Raw genomic sequence first — 22109 nt, 5'->3', positions numbered from 1 at the left:
TGGATCAATAGTGCCAGACCACTTCCAGCCTGTTAAAAATATAGCAAGGACAGACTGTGCATTTTGAGGGAAATGCAAAGGTGTAGAAGACTTTGGTGCAAAACACTCTTGTCTGCTAAGGTGCCAAATTTGAGATAAAAATAGAAGAGAATCCAAAGGCTATTAGCTGGAATGGAAATGCATAATAGACTGAATCATGAATTGTTCTGAGAGACAACCTCAAGAGCATGAGTGGTCCTTTTTGTACCCAATAATTTGCCTACTTAAGCCAGAGAGAGAGAAAAGTCATTCCATTGTTTAAAATTGCATGATCTTGTAGGTGGTGCCAGAGTATGCAGCATTAGTCCTCTAGGGCAGCGTTTCCCAACCTTGGGCCTTCAGCTGTTTTTGGACTACAACCCCCATCATCCTTAGCTAGCAAGACCAGTGGTCAAGGATGATGGGAATTGTAGTCCAAAAGCAGCTGGAAGCCCAAGGTTGGGAAACACTGCTCTTGGGGATATAGTTGATACCCTTTATGAAATTGCCATGTTGATTCTCATTGTATACTAAAGGTAAAGGGACCCCTGACAATTAAGTCCACCTGCATATGACTCTGGGGTTGCAGCGCTCATCTTGCTTTACAGGCCGAGGGAGCTGGCGTTTGTCCGCTTCCACAGACAGTTTTTCCGGATCATGTGGCCAGCATGGCAAAACCAGAGCAGGACACAGAAACATCGTTTACCTTCCCGCCAGAGCGGTACCTTTTTATCTACTTGCACTGGCATGCTTTCGAACTGCTAGGTTGGTGCTGTGGGTTAAACCACTGTGCTGCTTGGGCTTGCTGATCGAAAAGTCAGCGGTTTGAATCTCCACAACGGGGTGAGCTCCCATTGTTTGGTCCCAGCTTCTGCCAACCCAGCATTGTATGCTAATGAATGTTAATTATTAAATCAAACACTGTCAGAACAGGATTTTATTTATTTCATTTGTTTTTAAAACCCTCTAGTCTTCTGTGAGGAAATGAAGTATGGGAGGAGGCTAAAAGCAACCCAGAACTGTTGAAATGAGGCTGCTATCCTAGTCACATTGAAGTCTGTAGGACTAAGTAGATATGTGCAGCATTGTTCTGAGCTTAGGTCCACATCAAGGGAAGGGAGAGTGACTTGCTATGGTGGTGCAATTTCTTTGTCATGGGTATTGATGGTGCACTATAAATTATAAATAATACAAGTACATCTAATGAGGATGGTGTAAGTTATCAGCAACTCTTTTGAAAAATCAGGTGATCTTTCTTTCCTGGTAACCCATTATGCATAACAGGTTGTAAAATTAATCCCTCTCCTTTTGCTTTCAGATTGCATTGAAGCCCATATCACACCTACCAACATTTCTCCAATGAAAATAGGGACATCCTAAATAATAATAATAATAATAATAATAATAATAATAATATTACTATTTAGACCCTGCCCATCTAACTTGGTTGCCCCAGTCACTCTGGGCAGCTTCCAATATATAAAAAAAATAACAAGACATTAAACATAAAAAAAAAATCCCTATACAGGGCTGCCTTCAGATGGCTTGGGTGATGGATAACTCCACACCCTCCAACATTTCTCAATGAAAACAGGGACATCCTAAGGAAAAGCGGGATATTCCAGGATCAAATCAGAAACCAGGATGGCTTCTGTAAATCTGGGACTGTCCCTGGAAAATAGGAACACTTGGAGGGTCTGTCATATGCACTGTCAAGCTGTGTGTGTGTGTGTGTAGAGGCCCCCGTTTGTGTGTTCATCTTGCACCCAGCTGGCATTGCCAGCTGATGATATCCCACTCTACACCCCATGCCAGAAAATGACTTTTCTTTCTGCAATGTTTTGTCACGACTGCCTACTTTCTTTTTGCCTTTTTTGAAAAGAACATTATCTACTTAGCAGCAAAACGACTACCTTCCAAAAGGAAAATAAAACTGCTTGAAGGGGTGTGTTTCCTGATGTTAAGAGTAAGCAGGTCTCTCTCACAGCATGCTTCTCTACAATACCCTTAGGCCTGGCTGCAATCTGAGAGTAAAATGGGGCTTCCTTCTGAATAGACATGCAGAGAATTGCACTCTAAGACTGTGTATACACCATGCATTCAAAACACCCCTCTTTAAAAATTATGGAAACTGTAGATTTCCCCTTTCAGAGCTTAGATTTGAAACACCTTTAAGAAATTACAGTTCCCAGGTTTCTTAGGAAATATTTTTAAGATGTTCTTTAAATGGATGGTGCAAACTTCCCAAATCTCTGTCCTGTCTTCAGGAAGTAGAGTCTTGAGGGTGGGGTGGTGATGGAGGAATTACATTTGAAATCAATATTCTATTCATGTTTTAGGCTGTAATTCTAACCACACTTACCTGGGAGTAAGCCCGGTTGAATATAATGGGACTTGCTTCTGAGTATGCATGACTCAGATTGCAGGCTATGTCATCGTGTTCTTTTCCTATACCTGTTTATCCTCATCTTCACCATTAATGAAATCCATGTTTCATTTCTTGCTGAGTGATCGTGTCCATTGCAGCATGCACTCCAAGCCAGGTAAGTTACGGCATAAAATGCAAACAAACCTGAGAAATGTTTCACAAGCATGCCTTACACAGTCAATGATCTGCCACACACTGAAGTCACCACTTGTTGTGTTGGTTTGTACAATAAGCTCAATGGAGCAAAGTGTATTTTGACCACATGGAGGTTAGAGTTTTTCTCATACTTCCACTATGCCCCCTAATGGAAGAAAGGTAGATAGATGAATAAACTTTACATATTATGCTAACCATGGCCAAGTGTATGTTCATTTCATTCATCTTCTGGGTCTACCTAATAATATCCTGTGCAATGTTCATATTAAATCATTAAACAATTCTTTACAAGCTTAGTTTTTGATTATTTTTTCCCTCCTGAAGTATGAAGTTTGCATATTTTGATGTGCAACTGATGTTGAAAGAAACAAAGTCACATACATGTTTGTAAACCAATTTTTTATTTATTATATATCAGCAAGGGTGCAGTCCTATGCATACTTGCTTGTGAATAGATCCCCCTTCAACTTACTGGGGTTTCTTCTGGATAGACATGTAAAGTTAACTGGACCACATATCAAAACAAAATAATAAAAAAATTCCTTCCAGTAGCACCTTAGAGACCAGCTAAGTTTGTTCTTGGTATGAGCTTGCACACTTCTTCAGATACACTGAAACAGAAGTCACCAGACCCTTATATATAGTGGGAGGGTGGGGAGGGGTATTACTCAGAAGGGTGGTGGGAATGGGTGATTAGCTGATAGGTGTGGTAAACCTGTTGACGACTGTTAATGACTGCAATATGCCGATTGTATTCTTGTTCCCCTCCATCAAATACGTAAAATGATAACATTTTGAATACATTATCAGTGTATCCATCTTGGAATCTTTGATGAGATACATTTAAATATTATTGCACCTCATTGGCGACTGGGCCATTGATCCAGAAGAACCTGTTGGATCAGGCCAATGGCCCATCTAGTCCAGCATACTGTTCACACAGTGGTCAGCCAGTTGCCCGGGGGGGGGGGGTAAGCATTTAAAATAATAGTAATTACACACACACACACACACACACACACACACACACACACATTTAAAGGCAGCAATGCTTCAGAATATCAGTTGCTGGCAATCAGCAGAGGGAAAGAGTGCTGTTGTGTTCAGGTTTTTCTTGAGGGATCCCCACAGGCAACTGGCCAGCCACTGTGTGAACAGTTTGCTGGACTAGAACCAGGAGGCTCTTCTCATGTTCTTAGGTTCAATGATCCAATTCCCAATGCTGCACAATATTTAATATTATTATCATTTGGAATAATGATGCTGGTACATCATACCTACCGGATAACTGTGTCACTACTTATATCGTCTAAGTCGCATAGGACATATGCATCACAGTTCGACTTTCTTGTTATTGTTGTTCCTCTTATCGCCCGATGCCTCCCTGTGTCCCTCTCCCTCTCTCTGCGTCAAGAAGCGCGGAGCGCAATTAACGAAGCGCGTCAGTTTCACTCCGGAGAAGGGGAGGGAGGCGAGGAAGGAGGAGCGGGCGAGTGGGTGGGTGGGTGGGTGTTTCATTAAAAGACAGTGGCTGTTATGCGTTTATGACATCAGCCCCCTCGCTTATATACTTAGGGAATGACCCAGAGCTCCCTTTATGGTCCAGACCTTCTGAAATCAGCTCAAGGCAGTAGGAAAGCCGAAGACCTCTCAACACTCTCTCTCTCTCTCTCTCTCTCTCTCTATCTCTCTCTCTCTCTCTCTCTCTCTTCCGTGCGTTTCCCTCCCTTTCTCCGCGTGTGTGTCTCCCTCTCTCGCTCACACAGCTTGTCCTTTCTTTGTACGGACTTTACTTTTTAGAGGGAAAGAAACATGGCAAAACTGAGGATGCAACTAGTGTGCGCGATGCTCCTGGCGCTCGCCTCCTGGAGCCTGTGCTCAGGTAAGTCCCGTTACTGCAGCCTCTCTCCGCAGGGCGAACGGCAAGGGGCGCCTCTTTTCGGGCTTGCCTCCCTCTCTGGCGAGGAAGAGGACGCAGGGCGATTTTATGCTAAGCTGGGAGAGCCGCATGCAGGGGAGTCAGTTTCAAAGATTGGGCGCTGAGCAGGGCGGATGCTGTGGTGGAGCCGCTCTCAGGAGGCGTCTAAACTCGGATATTTATTGCAGTGTGCGTGTGCGCGCAAGACTAACACACAACTTTCAAGGGAGCGTGTGCGTGTGATTGCCAACGCGCGCACGCTTCTCCCCTCTGCATCTGCTAAAAAAACCTGGACCAAATGTACCAAAATAGTTCACTATAAGCTATCTTGATACAGTTGGCCACATCGAGGAATATTCGTTCTAGGACTCTGAAAACTGATGAACCACACCTGAAACCGAATGAAAAATTCCTATGGCTTAATCCAGGCTTCGATAGGCTTGCGGTGAGCTCAGTCCTACACATGGAGAAAGAAGGTGATTCTAGATCAAAACTGAAATAAGACCCTTTAATGTGAAACAAACAAATCCATTTTGAAGACAGGCAACTGGGCTCTGGTCCTCAGGTCTACTGTACGTTTGCTGGCTAGTTTTAGGGCAAGTCACTTTTTAAACCTGTAATTCAGTTCTTTTTTTGGTAAAATACAAAGAGGAAAGTAATCTATCTCATAGGTTGTTGTGAGAACGAGGGTGCTTTCAGATGGACACTTAATATTGTTATTGGGCTGTTCAAATATAAAAGGGTTGTTGTCAATAGGTGGTGCACATATATGTGTGTGTACACACACACACAGTGCTATTTTTCTTGAAAAAGAGGTTCACTATGAAAACCTCCCTCGTTCTCTTAGAATGGCAATGGCGCCCACCTGAGAGGTGCCAGAACTGAGTTCCCTGCATTTTCCCCATAAAAAGTAAATCCTGATTAAGTGAGGTGGAGGTCGAAATGGACTGGCATTTTGATGCCTTGACATCTTATGGATGCTGTGAAAAGCATGCATACTGAAGGCACACCCATCCATAATCAACTCCTATCTGAAAGCACCCTGAATGGGATAAGAATGTATGGTTACTTGATTTGGCTCATAAGGTGAGGAATGGCTGCAAGGTAAAAGAGAAGGTTCTTTCTGAAACTTTGGGCAAGATTTCCTGAAAGGGCAAACTGCATCTTTCCAGTCTGTCCACAGCTGAAACTCATCAATGACATGGTTGATTTCACATGAATTTAAAGGATCAGAAATAACTTTTCTCAATGAAAATGAGGTTTAAGTAAATGTAGCAGCAGATCACCATAAAGAAATAAAGAAAACAGGGATATTTAATGCAAATATACTGCTTTAAATCAGATCTCCTCACCTCCCAAGAATTATCTTTTAATAACTTGTACTTTGGAATATCATTTCCCATAATGAAAAAAGCTGCAGTGTGCATAATGCAAAATAGTCTGATATTCCTATGATACACAGAGAGACATAAACTAGGGTAAACCAAGTTCAAATCAAATGTACACGTGTTTCATGACTATTCATGAAATATTTCATGGAGTAAAGATGTATTTAGTATTCAGCTGCTTCATGCAGAGTTCAAAACTCTATGATACATGGTTCAAGACTAGAGCAAAAGTATTCCCAATCTCATTTAAAATGCATATGCCTTAAACCTTTGTATCTTTATGTGGATTAGTGAAGTAGCAACCCAGAATCCAGTGCAGTTACAATGTTACAATAAAGAAATTCTTTTTTAAAAATCAGTGAGGTTTAAAGTTAAACAGCACTTCAATTTTTGTGTCATGCTGAACCCAATGACTCTTACTTTCAAAAACAGTGTTTAAGGGAGCACCTAACAGCTCTCTCTCTTTTTAAAATCAGTTTTTATCTCCCTTTTTATCAGTATATTGCATTTTCCTACCAGCAGAAATGTCAAAAGTACACAAACCATTGTTTCAGGGCTTTACAGATATTGGGTACTAAAATAGCCCAGTTGATAACATATATAAACTGTTATATAACATATATAAACTGATATAAACTGTTCTCATCCCAGTGTCAGAAACAGAGCTTTCTCAACTTTTTTTATTTTTAAAAATAAATTCTCTGTTACCAATTGTGCTGTTAAGTGTTAAGAAAGTTGTTTTAAGAAAAGTGGTATTTAGATCTACTTAAAACAGCAGGAGCTGTTTTCTGCAATGGCACAGCACTTCTCTTTTGCAAATGTTCTATTGCAATCCGCTGTTATTATAAAGCCAAGGGAACACTTATGCAAATATTCCATATTTCAATTTGAGAACATTGCTGTTCCTTGTACTTGATCATCTCAAGCACAATCTAGTGATAAGTACTTTTACATCCCACTGGATTCCAATGGGAAGTGCAAGCAATTGCTAAAAAGCTTTCATTAAAACCAGTGCAGTGCCTTAAGTTTGACAGAATCATACCAGTGATATCCATTGACAGTCCATAGAACATTGAATGATTGCCATTGAACTCACTGAGCTTTTAATCTGAATACTTAGATTTACGTATTTATAGTTAGAACTGGACAATAAATGAAGTGGAACACAGCAGGGTAGCAAATACTACTATTATTCATCTCTGTAACCCTTAGGACATGATATGCCAAGTATGACATGAGGTTGAAGGTGACTCTAAGTTTCAAAATCTGCTTGTGGAATTGAAACAGGATGCTTTTCATACAGATTATAGTAGCAGTTCTCAAGTGTAACTATAATTTTCAGTTGTCATTAGCATCATTATTCTAATGTGCATATCCCTGAGTTGTCTTCACTTATTCTGGAGATATACAGTGGTACCTCTGGTTACATACGCTGACTTGTAATCTGGTGAACTGGGTTCGCGTCCCCGCTCCTCCACATGCAGCTGTGACCTTGGGCTAGTCACATTTCTCTGAAGTCTCTCAGCCTCACTCACCTCACCGAGTGTTTGTTGTTGGGGAGGAAGAGAAAGGAGATTGTTAGCCGCTTTGAGACTCCTTAGGTTAATGATAAAGCAGGATATCAAATCCAAACTCCTCCTCCTCCTCCTCCTCTTCTTCTCCTCCCTACCCCAATGTTCTTTGTTATTATACACCAAGTTGTCCAGATTCCTTCACTACAATATAACTGCCTACTTTGGGCAGCATTATTTCAGAAATATCGTTTCTCATATGATTTGTATTGCAATCTAGCTCCATTAGAGATGATGAAAAAAATGTTGATTTTAAGCAGATGTGGCTTGCACCTATAAGTTGGCATATGTCTGCCACTTATAATTTATACCATAGACCTATTAAGAACACTATTCCAAAGATACTGTGTTCATTGTGTGAACTTAATACTGTAATAGATATGATCAACAGATTATTCTGCTTAAATTTTACTAGGTTAAATCACTATGAGCATTATTGGGTGGTTCCAACCAAGTCATTAGTTTTAATAAGTCCATTTCATTGTTGTTTTCAGCTACTGGTGCCCTTGAAAAAACCCTGTGGCAACATAATACCCTTTAAGTATCTTCGTACATGTTTGTATATCTTGGCCCCCAATCCTAGTTATGACTTAAAACAGTTAATGATTAAATTTTATTGCTATCAACGGCACAGTGATCTTGATCTTATTCATATTTATTTAGAGAGAAGTCCCAGTACTTTCAGTGAAACTCAATCTCAATAATTGTGCATAGGGTTGCAGCCTTAGCCACAGCAAACCATAGCTGCATTGGGGCCAAATGAACTTAGTTGCTCTTCTCCTTCCTCTCTTGGAATGCAATAAATTTCCCCCTGCAATTCAGTGTTGAAATAAATTACTTCTTATTCATGGATTGGTCCTCCAGACTTATCCTTCCCTTGAGGAAAAAAGGGGGGAAAGAACTTTAAGACTTGCTAGCATGCTAGTATAGGGGTCACCTATGTTAGCAGAAAACTCTAAACCCCATTGGAACCTTAAATCTCTTACTGTTTTAGACACATGGATCCATACATACAAACTCACTGAATATGGAATGTTTACTGTGAAAAGTGTCCTTTCTGCCAAAAAGAGGTTCAACGCTATTTGACCTCTTGGATTTAAATATTTTCAGGATGTGCCTCTGGGTAAATGTAGTAGGAACTTAAAATAATTAAGTCATTAAACCTAGCCCCCCATCCCAAAGAATCAATGGGTTCGGAGCCCTAAAAAGTTGCAGTGGACCAATAATAAGCTGCTTTCATGACTGAGCTGCACTTTTCCAGAAAGAGAGACTGCATAAATCAGGGAATGTGTATTAAAGAACAAACCACTTGCCAAGCATTTATTTTAGCCAGTGCTTAACCCTAAAATCCCTTTAAAGGATATTCCTAAATCCTATGTGTTGAAACCCAAATGCTAGTGATTTATAATGAAATAGCAAACATATGTTTCTGATTAACTCGCAGATTCAGAAGAGGAAATGAAAGCCTTAGAAGCTGATTTATTGACCAATATGTATACATCAAAGGTAATGTTTTCCCCCTTTTTGCCACAGAATGCATGAATTCTCAAACATATTTGTTTTAGCACACAATCATAAAACCACAGTTTTACAATATTTTATACAAGGTATTGTGCAAAAATTATCTTCAATTTCAAAGACAGCAGAAAACCAAAATCTATGGGTGAGGGGATAGTGAAAAATTGATGATTTCTCAGCTGAACTGTTGATACATTTACTGAACAGCCAGCATGGAATTATGGCCTGAAGTACATTTATTTGAGGAAGATATATTCCTGGTCAGAATATACCTGATGAAAGTTAAGGTAACATAAAATCAAATAATGATATAACTTTTTAAAAGGTGTGCAATTAGCATATCAAACCAGTGAAAATCCATTCCAAGAACTGCTAGTTTTATCCATGTAGCAACATATTTTTAGTGAACCTCAAATTGATAGAAAAATTACTTCCATGGTATGAAATCAATGAATGATGGTTCCTTCATTTTGAGGATATTGTATCCTTCATGTTTGGTCTCAAATGGATGGCCTCAGGATCCCACAGGTGACATATCAACATGTGGAACATATGGTTTGACAGGCAGGTAGCCAAAGAAAGGGTACCCAAGTAATACCTCGTTAATGTAAGTGAATAGTTAATGCTTTGCCATCAAAAGATTTATTGCACGGGTTAAAAGCAGGATCCTTGAGACACAAATGGTTATCCCCCCACTCCGAAAGAAAACTTAATCAAAATTTTAATCTAAATTTTGGCAAGCTATAGTCAGTATTACCATTTTCCAAGTCTTTCATCTGAAATCCATAATGATCAGGACCTTTGTCTTTGCTGGATCAGATGATTGCAGTCTTGTGGCCTTGGTAGAAATAGCATTTGTGCTGCTATTACTAATTGCTCTAAAAGAGTTCTCTAATATAATTGGGGGGGGGGGGGAGGTTCTCTCTCTCTCTCTCTCTCTCTCTCTCTCACACACACACACACACACACACGAACGAGCCACAGGGTTGTGTTTTGTTAGGATGATGCCTCAACAAAATGCTTTTTCTTGATTAAACTGGGTGATACCTTGGAGGAAAATTTAGACTAAGCCTTACTGTAAGACATGATCAAAGGCATCAAAAGGCAATATACACTCTCACCTAGTCTTCACTAGAACTCCCATCATGTCTTATTATTGGCAATGCTGGTTGTGATTGACATTAGTTGAAGGACACAGGCTCCCCAGGTCAGTTATACATGGTTGCTGAGGCATTAGCAGCTGCCCTAAATTGCCTGGGAAAAGTATAAAACATAAAGAAAACATGAATATTTTTATGTGGGGAAGGGGGTGGGGGAGACAACCAAAGAACCTATCTGATACAAAAATGAGCAAATTGGTTTCAACAAAAAGAGGTGCAAATGCAAACTGAAGTTGTGTGGACCCATAAAGACAAACAGATTTATTGTGGCATAAACTTCCATGGGCGGCTCTAGTCATTAAGCTTAGTCTTCAAGGTGACTCATGACTTCTTGTGTGCGTTTGCTACAGCAGACTAACTCAGCTAACCCCCTTTCGGATTTATAACAAAGGGAATTGCTGGCACTTTTAAATTTAGATATTGAAAGTGGAATGACAAATACATCATTACTTCTGATGTACATGGTTTTTCCTTCCCCGGGCCACCACCGCCTACTGTCACCTCAAACAGGTTTTTGAAGGCCAAACTCTCCAAAGCCTGTTTAACATAAATGATGGTGGGCTGAACTCTGGCACTTTGGCAGCTATGGATCTAACAATCAACCAACAGCTGTCTGAAATAGCAATCATCTAATAATCTTTCCCCACCCTCTTTTATTCTGATAAAATACATGGATAGCACATTGGTAAAGCATACCAGAGGATGGCATTAATGAGGCAAACCTTTTCTTCTGGTTTGTGTGATATCCTTTGGGATGAATTATAATGGCGAGGTTCACAACCCATTCAATGGCCTTAAACTGAACAGCATAAAGGGATGAAGAGAAATAAACATGAAAGAAAAGTGAGTGCTCCAAACCTCAGGACTGAGCAACAAAGTATCCAACTGCCATGCTGTCTCAATTTTGAACATTTAAAAAAAAATATTTCAGAAATGTTACATTTATTTCTGGCACGGTGCATGCACTTTCATGAATGCTTTATTTCTTTTTCTTTCTTTATTTTTTAATTAGTGTTCTCCTATGATGAAACGATTCCCTGGACAGGGTTTTTCTTTTGTTTTTAAAGCCAGATCTCTTGCATGCATTGTTCACGTTGCAAATCTTCTGCATTTCAGCAAATTGCCCCATGACTCTTGAAAGCTTCACACCCTGATTCTCTTTAGGGCTTTTCTAGATGATGTGTTTATTGAGCATTCACCCCAGTTTGCTAGTGCAAAGCATATGCAGAGGTTAAATTATGGTCTCCCATTCAGAGCTTTCATCCTGCTTTGCATGTGGGGTGTTCCAGTGGCGTAGCGTGGGTTGTCAGCACCCGGGGCAAGGCAAGTAATTTGTGCCCCCTAACCCGTGGATTTTAGTAGGGTCAGAGAGCTGTGAGTGCGAGTGCACCCCCCCCCAGATGTTGCACCCGGTGCGGCCGGCCTCCCCTGCACCCCCCACGCTACGCCACTGGGGTGTTCATATGTCTTTCCATTAATCATTAATTCATCACATACTGTCCAGTGCAATTCATTTTTGCTCTCCTAACTTCAAAAAGTGGTTTGGTTATTTACTTATTTTTAAAAAAGGTTTTGTTGAGCAACATAGCCCATTCAATCCACTTCAATTGAGCAAGCCTAAATCTCTGGTATGCCCATGAATCCCTCCCACAAAATAGTTACTTTCTGGAGGTACCATTATTTTTCATTCATTTCATTTTTCATGGGAGGGCCTGCTTGTCCCTCCAGATGTTGTTGGGCTCCAACTCCTATCAGCCATAGAAAGAAGGTCCAAGGATCAAGGACAATAGAAATGATCCTGCAAGGCCTCTCCTCTTCCCAGAGGGGAGGGGTTGTGAGTGGGAGCAGCTTCCCGCAGCAGCAGGGAGGCATATTTGGCTCCCTGGTTCTGATTTGCCCCGCTGCCACAACCAAGCCCTTCAGGTGGCCAATAGGGCTGGCTGGTGGGTGGGGTTAGCTGCATTTAAGCAGCCGTGGCAGTGCTCTGTCCCCAGTCTATTCCTGCTTGCATCTCCCGCCCTCCTTCCCTTTAGGTCAATTTCCTCTGTGTATTGACCTTGCTATGGACTTCGGTTGGTTGCCTTGGTTGCCCAAGGGACCTGGTAGGACTTTTTAATCCATTTGGCAAATTGGCACCAGCCTCTTGGTTTTTTCTTCTACCTCATAGCAACTTGTCACAACTTTCTGGTACTGGCGGTTAGGCATTGGAGTATGTGTACTGTGTTGGAGGATTGGGTATGCTCATCATCTACCCCTCCTCTTTCGGGTATTCCATTAAAGGAATCCAGGTGTCGTGGATCCTGTCAGATGCCCTGCTGGTGGCTAGGGCCATGGCACGACCCCCGGTGACATCACGGGGAAGCTTCCAGTTGTATTTGCATCAACAAACGCCTCCCCCTGGTTGTTAACCCTGAAATGACTCCCTGCTGAGTGGGGTGGAGTCATGTATTGCTGTTTTATCCAATGCCTAAGCCAATACTACTTACATGCTGTAACCAATAAAGTTGTGGCCTTATTTTGCCCATTAACCAAAAATAATGTCTTTGTTTCTTATTATAATCCTATGCGGGTGGCAGGTCTTCGACTCACAACCTGTTCTCACAGTGGCCAACCAGATGCCTGTGGGAAACCAGTGAGCAAAATAAGACCATAGAAGCATGCTCCTGCCCTATGGTTTCCATCAACTGGTATTTGGTAGCATTGTTGCTGCCAACTGTGGAGGTAGAGCAAGCAAGCATGGCTAGTAGCCATTGATAGTCCACAAATTTGTCTCGTTCTTTTTTAATGCCATCAAAGTTGGTGGCCATTGCTGCCTTCTAGGGGGGTGAATTCAATAGTTTGACTAGATGCTGCAGGAAGACATAGTTGCTTTTATTTCTCCTGAATCTTCTAACATTCAACTTCGTTGGATTTCCACACATTCTAGTGTTATGGAAGAGGGACAAAAGCTTTCCTCTAGTCACTTTCTCCATACCAAGCATGATTTTATAAACTTCATTCATGTTGCCTCTTGCTTGCTTTTTTCTCTGAATTAAAAAGTCACAAATGCTGCAGTCTTTCTTGACAGGGGATTTGGTTACCATTTTGGTTACCCATCCTTGCTTTGGATCATCAAAGTCAGCAGCTGTTGCCTTAAGAGTGTTTACCTGAGCATTCAGGGTTGTATCCAGCTAAGCAGATACAGTAAGGAATGAATCCATTATCATCATATCCAGTAACTTCAATCTCTTAATTCTGCATGGAACAAGCACTGGATACAAAACCCTTGCAAAACAGAGATGTATATGAGTACCTTAATAATTGTTCATGTTCATGCTCAATAAAAAAATATCATTCAGATGAAATCCTAAACAATCTTTCAGAAGACCGGGCTTTGCCACTTTTTTGTTTTGCTTCCTGGACCCATCTGTTATTGCATCCCGGTAATTAAGTTGTCAAACGATCCTGCAAGGCTTGGACAGGTTCAGTTCCAAAGTAACCTTGCTTCAAAATGTCTTTCTTAATTAATTAAAATTGTCACTTCATGGGTAAAAAAAATTCAGGGAGGTCTTGACTGCAATTTCAAAACAAAACTTTGATAATATTGGTGGGATGAAAAGGCTCAGTTTGTAGGATGTGTAGATCACAGAGTGGGTGCAGTCAGGCTGTCAGAAGCCATGGATCATTTTAGAGGGGATCGTTGTCTTAAAGGAGGCACTACTTAGAAAGAATCCTGAATATGTGGATTTAATCACATAATGTATTTCAGTTTTCCATGAAACTGTGGGTATTGTTATGACAAAAATAATAGAATAAATAAACACAAGCTTTTTGTGATACTATATAGAAAACACACTCATTTACATCTACTAGCAAGTTTCAATCCTTCATCCTACAAATGAAGGGACAAATGAAGGTGTGGGAAACCTATGGCCCTCCAGAGGTTGTTGGATTCCAACTCCCGTCAGTCCTGGCCACCATGGCCCAAGGTCAGGATAATGGGAGCTTAGCAGCATCCAGAGGGCGACATATACACCATCCCTAATTTATATGCACAAAGAAAAGAAATTTTGAATGTTAGTAGCTTTCCACTTAGAAAAATCTCTTAAGGCTCTCTTGAATTGTCACTTATCCAACAGCACAGATGTAACAAGGTTTATTTTAACTGGCAAAATAGCAGAAGTCTGGGGAAATGTTTTGCATTTGGAGCCAACAATTCAGTGTCTGTACATCCATGGTGGAAAATTGCTCGATAGAATGAAAGTGCTCTAGAGAGAGAATTGTATCTTTTTTTCCAAACTAATTAACAAAATTTGTTACAAAGTGTTAATGAGCTGACAAAAAAACCTTCCCAGTGTAGTAAAAGCGAAGTGTTTTGATGTTAACACACTTTCCTCGTGTGCATTCTTAAATGCAAAGAACATTGTTTAGGTAAGCAGTGAAGGTGAGACTGACTAAAACAGAAAAACCGGTGATCCGTAATCAAAATGTCATGCTCAAAACAGGAGAGGTGGCCCATCTGTAACTGTATAGGATGGCAAGTGATGGAACTTAGAAGTTCTCCAGATAAAATGCATCCAGTATTAAAACAGCCAAAGTTTACTTGAGTTACTTAAGGGATTCATCTCTATTTACAAAGCACAAAGACTTGTAAATAATGTCTAAACCAACCTTAGAGCTATCAGGATCCAGTTTACATTTTTAAGAAGCATCAGCAGAAATGTAGATATTCAAGATATGATTAAAAGTTAAGGACACTGGATTGTAACCATTTCATTTCTACTCAAATTACACATTTGAAAATCTATATCCATTCATTTCAATAGGTTGACTCTGAGTATGATTGGCATTGAATACAACCATAAGCTCAGATCACTCAAAGACTGAGCAATGACAGTTGGGAGTGGACAGCCCTAGGAGGTAGATATTTGATTAACTGCCCATGACTGGGCTGGGAAGATGAACCCTATATATTTTTTTTAATCACACAGAATGTACGCTATCACTAGCATGCCATCATTTTGGCCCAGATGGTGAGCTTAACAAGCTGCCAGGATCTAGAGCTTTGTGAGTATCACTGTGACTCTCAGAATCAAAGGAAATGAAATTATGATATGCTGAGAAGCATCTCTAACCTTGTGTCAGCTTGTAGCCTGAATGACAGCTGCTGAATCTGTGCTATATAGGCAGGGTGGATGGCAGAACAGAATAGTAGGCAAAACCTAATCCTCACAGTTAAGCCTTCAGCCTTCTGTGACATATGAAGCACTTCTTAGCATACAGGAACAACAGCTATATGGAAGCCTGAGAGCACATTCAAAAACCTTATTCTGTTATTCAAGTGGCACTATCTACAGATAACTGGCAAGAACGTCTGACACGCTGTGCCTGTTGATCTTTCAGATAAACAAGGCAAAGCCTCCTCAGTGGAAAATGACCCTTCTAAATATCTGTGACCTCATCAGCAACATAAACAACCAGGAAGAGGATGTGGGCGATGTTGAAGAAGAAGACCTCCTGTCAAGAAGACAGTTTCCCTCTACTCTTGATGGCTCTAGTTTGGAAGCGTTGCTGACATTGTACCAGCTTCAGAAAGTCTGCCACAGCAGAACCTTTCAGCACTGGGAGGTAAGTCAAATCATGATGGGAACCCAAGTTTTGCTTTAGTTTGATCATATTACTATGAAAAACCATTTTTATTTATACAGTGCACAGATGAAATCATCTGTGTGTTTTTTAATGTTAAACAACAACTGATGAACTCCTTTTACCGGTCCACAATAGAAAGTGTCTTTCCATATTGTATCACAGTGTGGTATGCTGGCCTGACAGCCACAGACAGAAAGTCTCTACAGAGGGTCGTGAATAAAGCACATGATATCATGGGCTGTCCCCTGAGTCCGCTAGATGACATCGTAAGGAATCGTTGCCTTAGGAGAGTGAGAAAAATTCTCAGGGATGACTCACACCCCGGCCATCACCTCTTTAATCTTCTACCCTCGGGCAGGAGATATAGAAGTATAATCAGCTGTACCAACAGGCTAAAAAATAGCTTCTATCCATGGACTGTTAGGCTGTTCAACAAAAAAATAACATAGTGAAATTGACTTGTGAGGTGGTGTGTTGTTTGATAAGAGATTGAGTGTTTGGGTGTGGGGAGGTATTATTATTCTTTTCCAGTTAGCAAGGTATTGAATGAAGACTGCCCATAGTTTAACAGGTCTTCAGACTGGCATTTTTATTCCTTGATTAGGAATGTCATAGATTTATTCCTAAATGATGAAGGAAATTGTATTGGACCCAGTCTTGCCCTAAATCCTCAGAGTCTGATTTCTGAGGCACAGTATGCTAAGTAATACTTTAAAAGACAATGCGTTAAAAATGTATGAAGTCCCATCTCCTTGACTACTGCAAATCCCCAACTAGTTCCCATACATCTAGAATTAGATGGAAAGAGTTCAAAAAGAGAAGGTAACATCCAGTCAGTCTTTATTTCTGCATGCAATACTTTTCTGATCCTTAGGACACGAAGGGTATTATTTTATTATTATTCATTTCACTTCTATACAGCTTTCTATTTTTAAGGGGTGAGATCTCAAAGCAGTTTACAACGCATTAAAACATCAAATAAAACAATCCAGAATAAAACATTCAAATATTGGAAGTAAGTCAGATATTAATTATACATAATTAACAGGAAACTAAAATATTTTCTTAAATATTTCAAATGATTTCTCCAGTTGGAGTTGGGGGAAAATCCCTATTGGGTAATAGGAGTTGCTGGGGAGGGCTGGTGTAATTGTTCACTCATGTTGACAATTCTATAGTAATTGATTAGCTCATATTACATGGTATTAACTTTAGGCAGCATAGATGATAGATAGATGATAGATAGATAGATTAGACAGATAGATAGATAGATAGATAGATAGATAGATAGATAGATAGATGATAGATATATATGATTCAGATGTGCTCCCCTTACCAAAAGTCCATAGGAAAACAATGATTCCATATTATCTTGTTATTACCAACAGTTACTTCAGCAAGATGTTTATGACCCTGAAAATGCAAGCCAAGATAAAGATCTGATGAAGAGGAAAACTCCTTACATTCTGAAACGGCAACTGCATGTCAACAAAGCCCGACGACCATACATACTGAAGAGGAGTTCATATTACTGACTCAGCAGTTAAAGTAGTGTTTATTTAGTTTCTAAGTAACTGTGCTTTATGGTTACCTTATTTCAACCTTAAATCTTATTTGTGTGGAAAATAGATTATGGAAAGTGACTGTGTCTTTCTTGCCACTGTTGTTTCTCGGTTGTGATTTTTTCCTACTTAAAATTCATTGGAATAATACATTTGAAAATAAATCTAGTTTCTAAGCATTATGCATTGTACACCACTGAGAATTTTGAAGAGTTGGCAACATTATTTACTCTGTGATACACAATCCTTTCAGCAAGTAGAAGAGCATAGTTGTATAAAGCCTTTCAAGGATATTTCATAATTCAAGCCATGTTGAATTATCCATAGTTATTACACAAGTAAATTGCAATATAAAACATTTTGACATTCATGATGATGAGTTATTCCATCAGTTACTATAGAATGCTTATTAATAAATTCATAACACCCAAATGCATTTTTATCGTCCATTCTAGCTTAAACTGATTCAGAAAATGAAGGTCAAAGCCCATAGAAATTATATACACCTTATACCCCAGACAAATCAGGGGGATTGACAGCACAATCCTATGTTCAGAAGTAAATCCCATTCTATCCAGTGGGGCTGGATGCAAAGGATTTGATTAAAGCTCCAATCCTTTACTCATTTTCTTGGGGGCAGAGATGAAAATAGCTGTCAATTTCAGTTCTATCCATTTCTCATTTTTCCCCCAATCTAAAATTCAGTTCTCCACATTTCTGCACCAATTTCCATTTTCTGTCTCTAAAAAAATCCTCATAAAAATTTATCAGCATTTTTTATATAACACAGAAATGTATGTATGAAGTTCTAACTAACGTACACAGTGTTGTAAGTAATTTATCCTAATATAATGCATTTTGTATGATATTTTCACAAATAGCCTCATCTTTAGGCACACTTTACCCTAATATATACCTTAGAGAAATATTATTTTGTCAGAGAACTGCACATTTCAAAGGATAGCTGTGCTTTTCTTCTCATATTGTTTCAGAAAGTATGGACTTTGATAGATTTGGCTTTAAATGAGAACTGAATTGAATTTTCTTCCCCAGCCCTACTTTGGAGTAAGTGTCATTGAATTCAGTGTGACTTACTTCTGCAATGACATGCCTTGGATTGTACTGTGAATTTATAAGGAACACTTAACTGTCTTAGGATCACTATCTCCTATGCACTAGAACCCAATGGACACAGTTTGGAAATGAAATATTGTCAACTGGTTTGGAGAGCAAAAAGTATGGCAATCACTGGGGCTGGGCTTGATTTCTTAACTGGAAGCTACACTGATTGCTTTGATATGGAAATTGATAGGATAGGTTATAAAGTGCTTCAGGTGCTCCATTTTACTGAACTCGTATGGTTAGGATATGATAGGATATGATTTTAAGTTATAGAGAACTCTTCATCAGGCATGAAGTGAATATCTACTGGAAACTTCAGACCTCAGAAACAAGAGTGAAACTGGATGTGAAACTTCCTGAAAGTGGGAAGAGTATAAAGGTTCACTAATGTGGGGGAACTCAAGGTCAAATCCTTACTCAGTCTTTAAGCTCATTAGGTATCATCAAACCAGTTGCTATCATTCAGCTTAACCTACCCTCACAGAGGGTATGAAATACAAATTTCATACTGATAATTTAATTTTTTTTATAAAAAACACATTTTAAGCAAATTAAAGGTGCTAAAATGTTTTCAAAAACCTAATGAGACTCATACATTCACTAAAATTGGATCATACTTAGAATTCCTGAAAGCAGAACTATCCCCAGACCATATGCCAAGATAAAGTAAGCACTTTTAATACCACACCGATCAATCAAAGCATCGGTATCGGACTGATAACAGCTCTGCATGTTCTCAGGCTGTGGTTCCTCTCATCATCTGCTGCCTTTCAAGTGGAGATACCAGCACTGGAACCTGGGAATTTCTTCATGAAAAACACGTTATTTTACCAAGCTATGAATGAGAGATGGGGAATCAATGGTCCTGCTAGACTACCACTCCCATCTTAACTGGCCATGTTGACTGAGGCTGATGAGAGCTGGAGTCCACCACCATCTGGAAGGTCACAGGTTCTCACTCCTTCCGTGAGCCCATCCCAGCTCAAAATATGATAAGACTTTTTGAACTGCAGGTCTTTGTATTTTGAATACCCCCCCTACAAATTTACCCCATCACTAGCCCTTATTAGTGCAGGTTCTGAAGATGCCAAAAAGGTTGGAAAGCCAGTGAAACAATCTAGGCAGAAAACAAATGGTAGATAACGGAAAGGAAATCCCAGTGGCACAGGGAAGCAGCAGGTAGAAATGATGATGGATACAAGAGTGAATGGATGCTTGTGTTACATACATGCCCACTGAAAGTGAGAGATAAAATGAAGTCCATTGGGAATTGGACTGGAAAGAAGGAAGATGTAATATCACAATGTTACCAAAGCCTTCACAATTGGTCTGTGAGTTCCTTTCTTATTTCATGCTGGTAGGATATCATAAGCATAGGAGCTTCAAGATCAGGATTGTCAAGAGACACTGCAATATTTATTTTATTTACAAAAAAGCATATGCCATTATTTCATCAATAAATATCAAATAATCAAAAATAATACATAAAACCACACAATAAAACAATATAAAAAGTTAAGATAAGTAAGCAATTTACTATCGTGGAAATATGTATTTTTAGTTACCTGCAGAGGCATGGCAGAATAGAAGAGTTTTGAGCAGGCATATAAAATATGGAATAGAAGGTACATGACATCTTAATAACTTCCACCAACAAAACCAAGATTTTAGTTTGATATTGCGTGACCAGGCCATGACAGCCCCAGCCCCCAGGGATCATAAGAAAGGAATAAACACTCTGACAATGTGTTTTGGAATTAAAATTAGGCCACAACTTTATTAAACTTCCGAATGTAGGAAGACCTTGGCTTAGGTTGTGAGCATGTATCCCCCCCCAGTCCCCCAGCTGGGGGAACTGGGGCACATCAGGGTAAATTTAACAGAACCACGTTTACCATTGGGGCATTGTAAAGACCCCAAGATCTCCTGCAACGATTTTGCAAAGTTTTTTGCAGATAAAGTCGCTCAGATTTGGAAGGAGGTAGACACCACCGTGGGAGCAGGGCCAGGGCGGGAGAGTGCTTGAGCCCTGTCTGGTCGAGTTGCATGGAATCAATTTCAATTTCAATCTGTTATCCCCGAGGATGTGGACAGGCTGCTTGGACATGTGAAACCAACTGTCTCCTTGATCCTTGCCCATCTTGGCTAATAAAAGCAAGCCAGGAAAAGCTGAGCGATGGGCCCTGCGGGGTGGTGAATGCTTCCCTCTGTGAGGGAGTGTTCCCAGACCTGCCGAAAGAGGCAGTCATTAAACCACTTCTTAAAAAAAAAACTTTAGACCCAGCCAGTATGGCCAACTATTGCCCAGTCTCAAATCTTCCATTCTTGGGCAAGGTGATTGAGTGGGTGGTTGCTGAACAACTCCAGGCATGCCTGGAGGATGTGGACCATTTGGATCCCTTCCAATTCAGGCCTCATAATGGGACTGATTATCTCCGGTGGGCTAGGGACAAAAGTGAGAGCTGTTTCCTAGTTTTGCTGGATCTCTCAGCGGCTTTTGATACAACCAACCATAACATCCTTCTGGACCGTCTAGAGGAGCTGGAAGCTGGGGGCACTGTTATACAGTGGTTCTGCTCCTTCCTCCTGGGCCATGTCCAGAAAGTGGTGGGGGGGGATGAGTGTTCAGACCCTTGGGCCCTCACTTGTGTGGTGCCTCAGGGTTCCGTCCTCTCCCTCATGATTTTTAACATCTACATGAAGCCACTGGGAAAGATCATCAGGGGGTTTGGGCTGAGTGTCCACCAATATACGGATGATACCCAGCTCTACCTATCTTTTAAATCGGAACCAGTGGAGGCAGTAAAGTCCTGTGTGAGTGCCTGGAGGCAGTTGGAGGATGGATGGCAGCTAATGGATTGAGGTTGAATCCTGACAAGACAGAAGTACTGTTCTATGCAGCCTACAGTATATTTAAAACACCTTATCCCCCAACAACTCTTGCAAACTTCACAGAGCTACAATTCCTAGCACACTTAAGAAATTAATGTTCCTGGGATTCTTTTTTTTTTGGGGGGGGAGGGGTTGTGAGCTTTAGTTTTAAATGTATGGTGTTGTATGCAGCCAAAATCAAAACAACTCCCTGGCTTGCCTCTGAGCTGCTTGCTTAGAATAAATTTACAACCCAGCAGGCAACAATTTAACACTGCACTTTCACTCTTCAGATTTTCATAGGGAAACTTACTCCTTCTGGTCAGAGTTCTACTATGCCTCAGTTGCTGTAGTTCTATTAGTTTTGCCCCTCAGTAAATGATAGAGGACTTTACATTTCTGTGAGCACATATTGAAGCTCAAACCAAACCCTTACACTGAACAGAAAGCAGGGAGTAACCTCACAGACCCATCCTCTATGTATCTCTAATCCTCTTTAAAAGCTATCCAAGTTGGTGAATAGCATCACCTCTTGTACTAATGAATGCTGTAAGTTAATAATAATGTGTGAAGAGGTACCTCCTTTTGCCTGTCCTGAACCTACTATCCACCATTCTCTCTGAATTATAATAGAATGAGAGAGGGATGTGAAAATGTTACCAAGTCAACTTTCGCCATGAGATGCATCATTTGCAGAACAGAGCTGAGAGGAAGACAGACTGAAGATGCAATGCTTTGGAAGTTAAATCAACCACAGCTTTATTACAAA

The 22109-nt window shown here is 40.2% G+C and overlaps 1 protein-coding gene across 1 annotated transcript; it reads left to right on the top strand.

Moving 5' to 3' along the window:
- The first annotated feature begins 4140 nt into the window (after nucleotides 1-4140).
- NTS (neurotensin) lies at nucleotides 4141-17538 on the top strand. Its single transcript, XM_083699546.1, has 4 exons — nucleotides 4141-4484; nucleotides 8924-8985; nucleotides 15540-15764; nucleotides 17174-17538. The coding sequence occupies exons 1-4, from the start codon at nucleotides 4415-4417 to the stop codon at nucleotides 17318-17320; spliced, it is 504 nt and encodes a 167-aa protein (XP_083555672.1). The 5' UTR covers nucleotides 4141-4414; the 3' UTR covers nucleotides 17321-17538.
- Nucleotides 17539-22109: the final 4571 nt, after the last annotated feature.

The sequence above is a fragment of the Podarcis gaigeae genome (assembly GCF_964106915.1).
Source record: "Podarcis gaigeae genome assembly, chromosome: 10".
Classification (NCBI taxonomy): domain Eukaryota; kingdom Metazoa; phylum Chordata; class Lepidosauria; order Squamata; family Lacertidae; genus Podarcis; species Podarcis gaigeae.
This window is presented reverse-complemented; position numbering and strand designations above follow the sequence as displayed.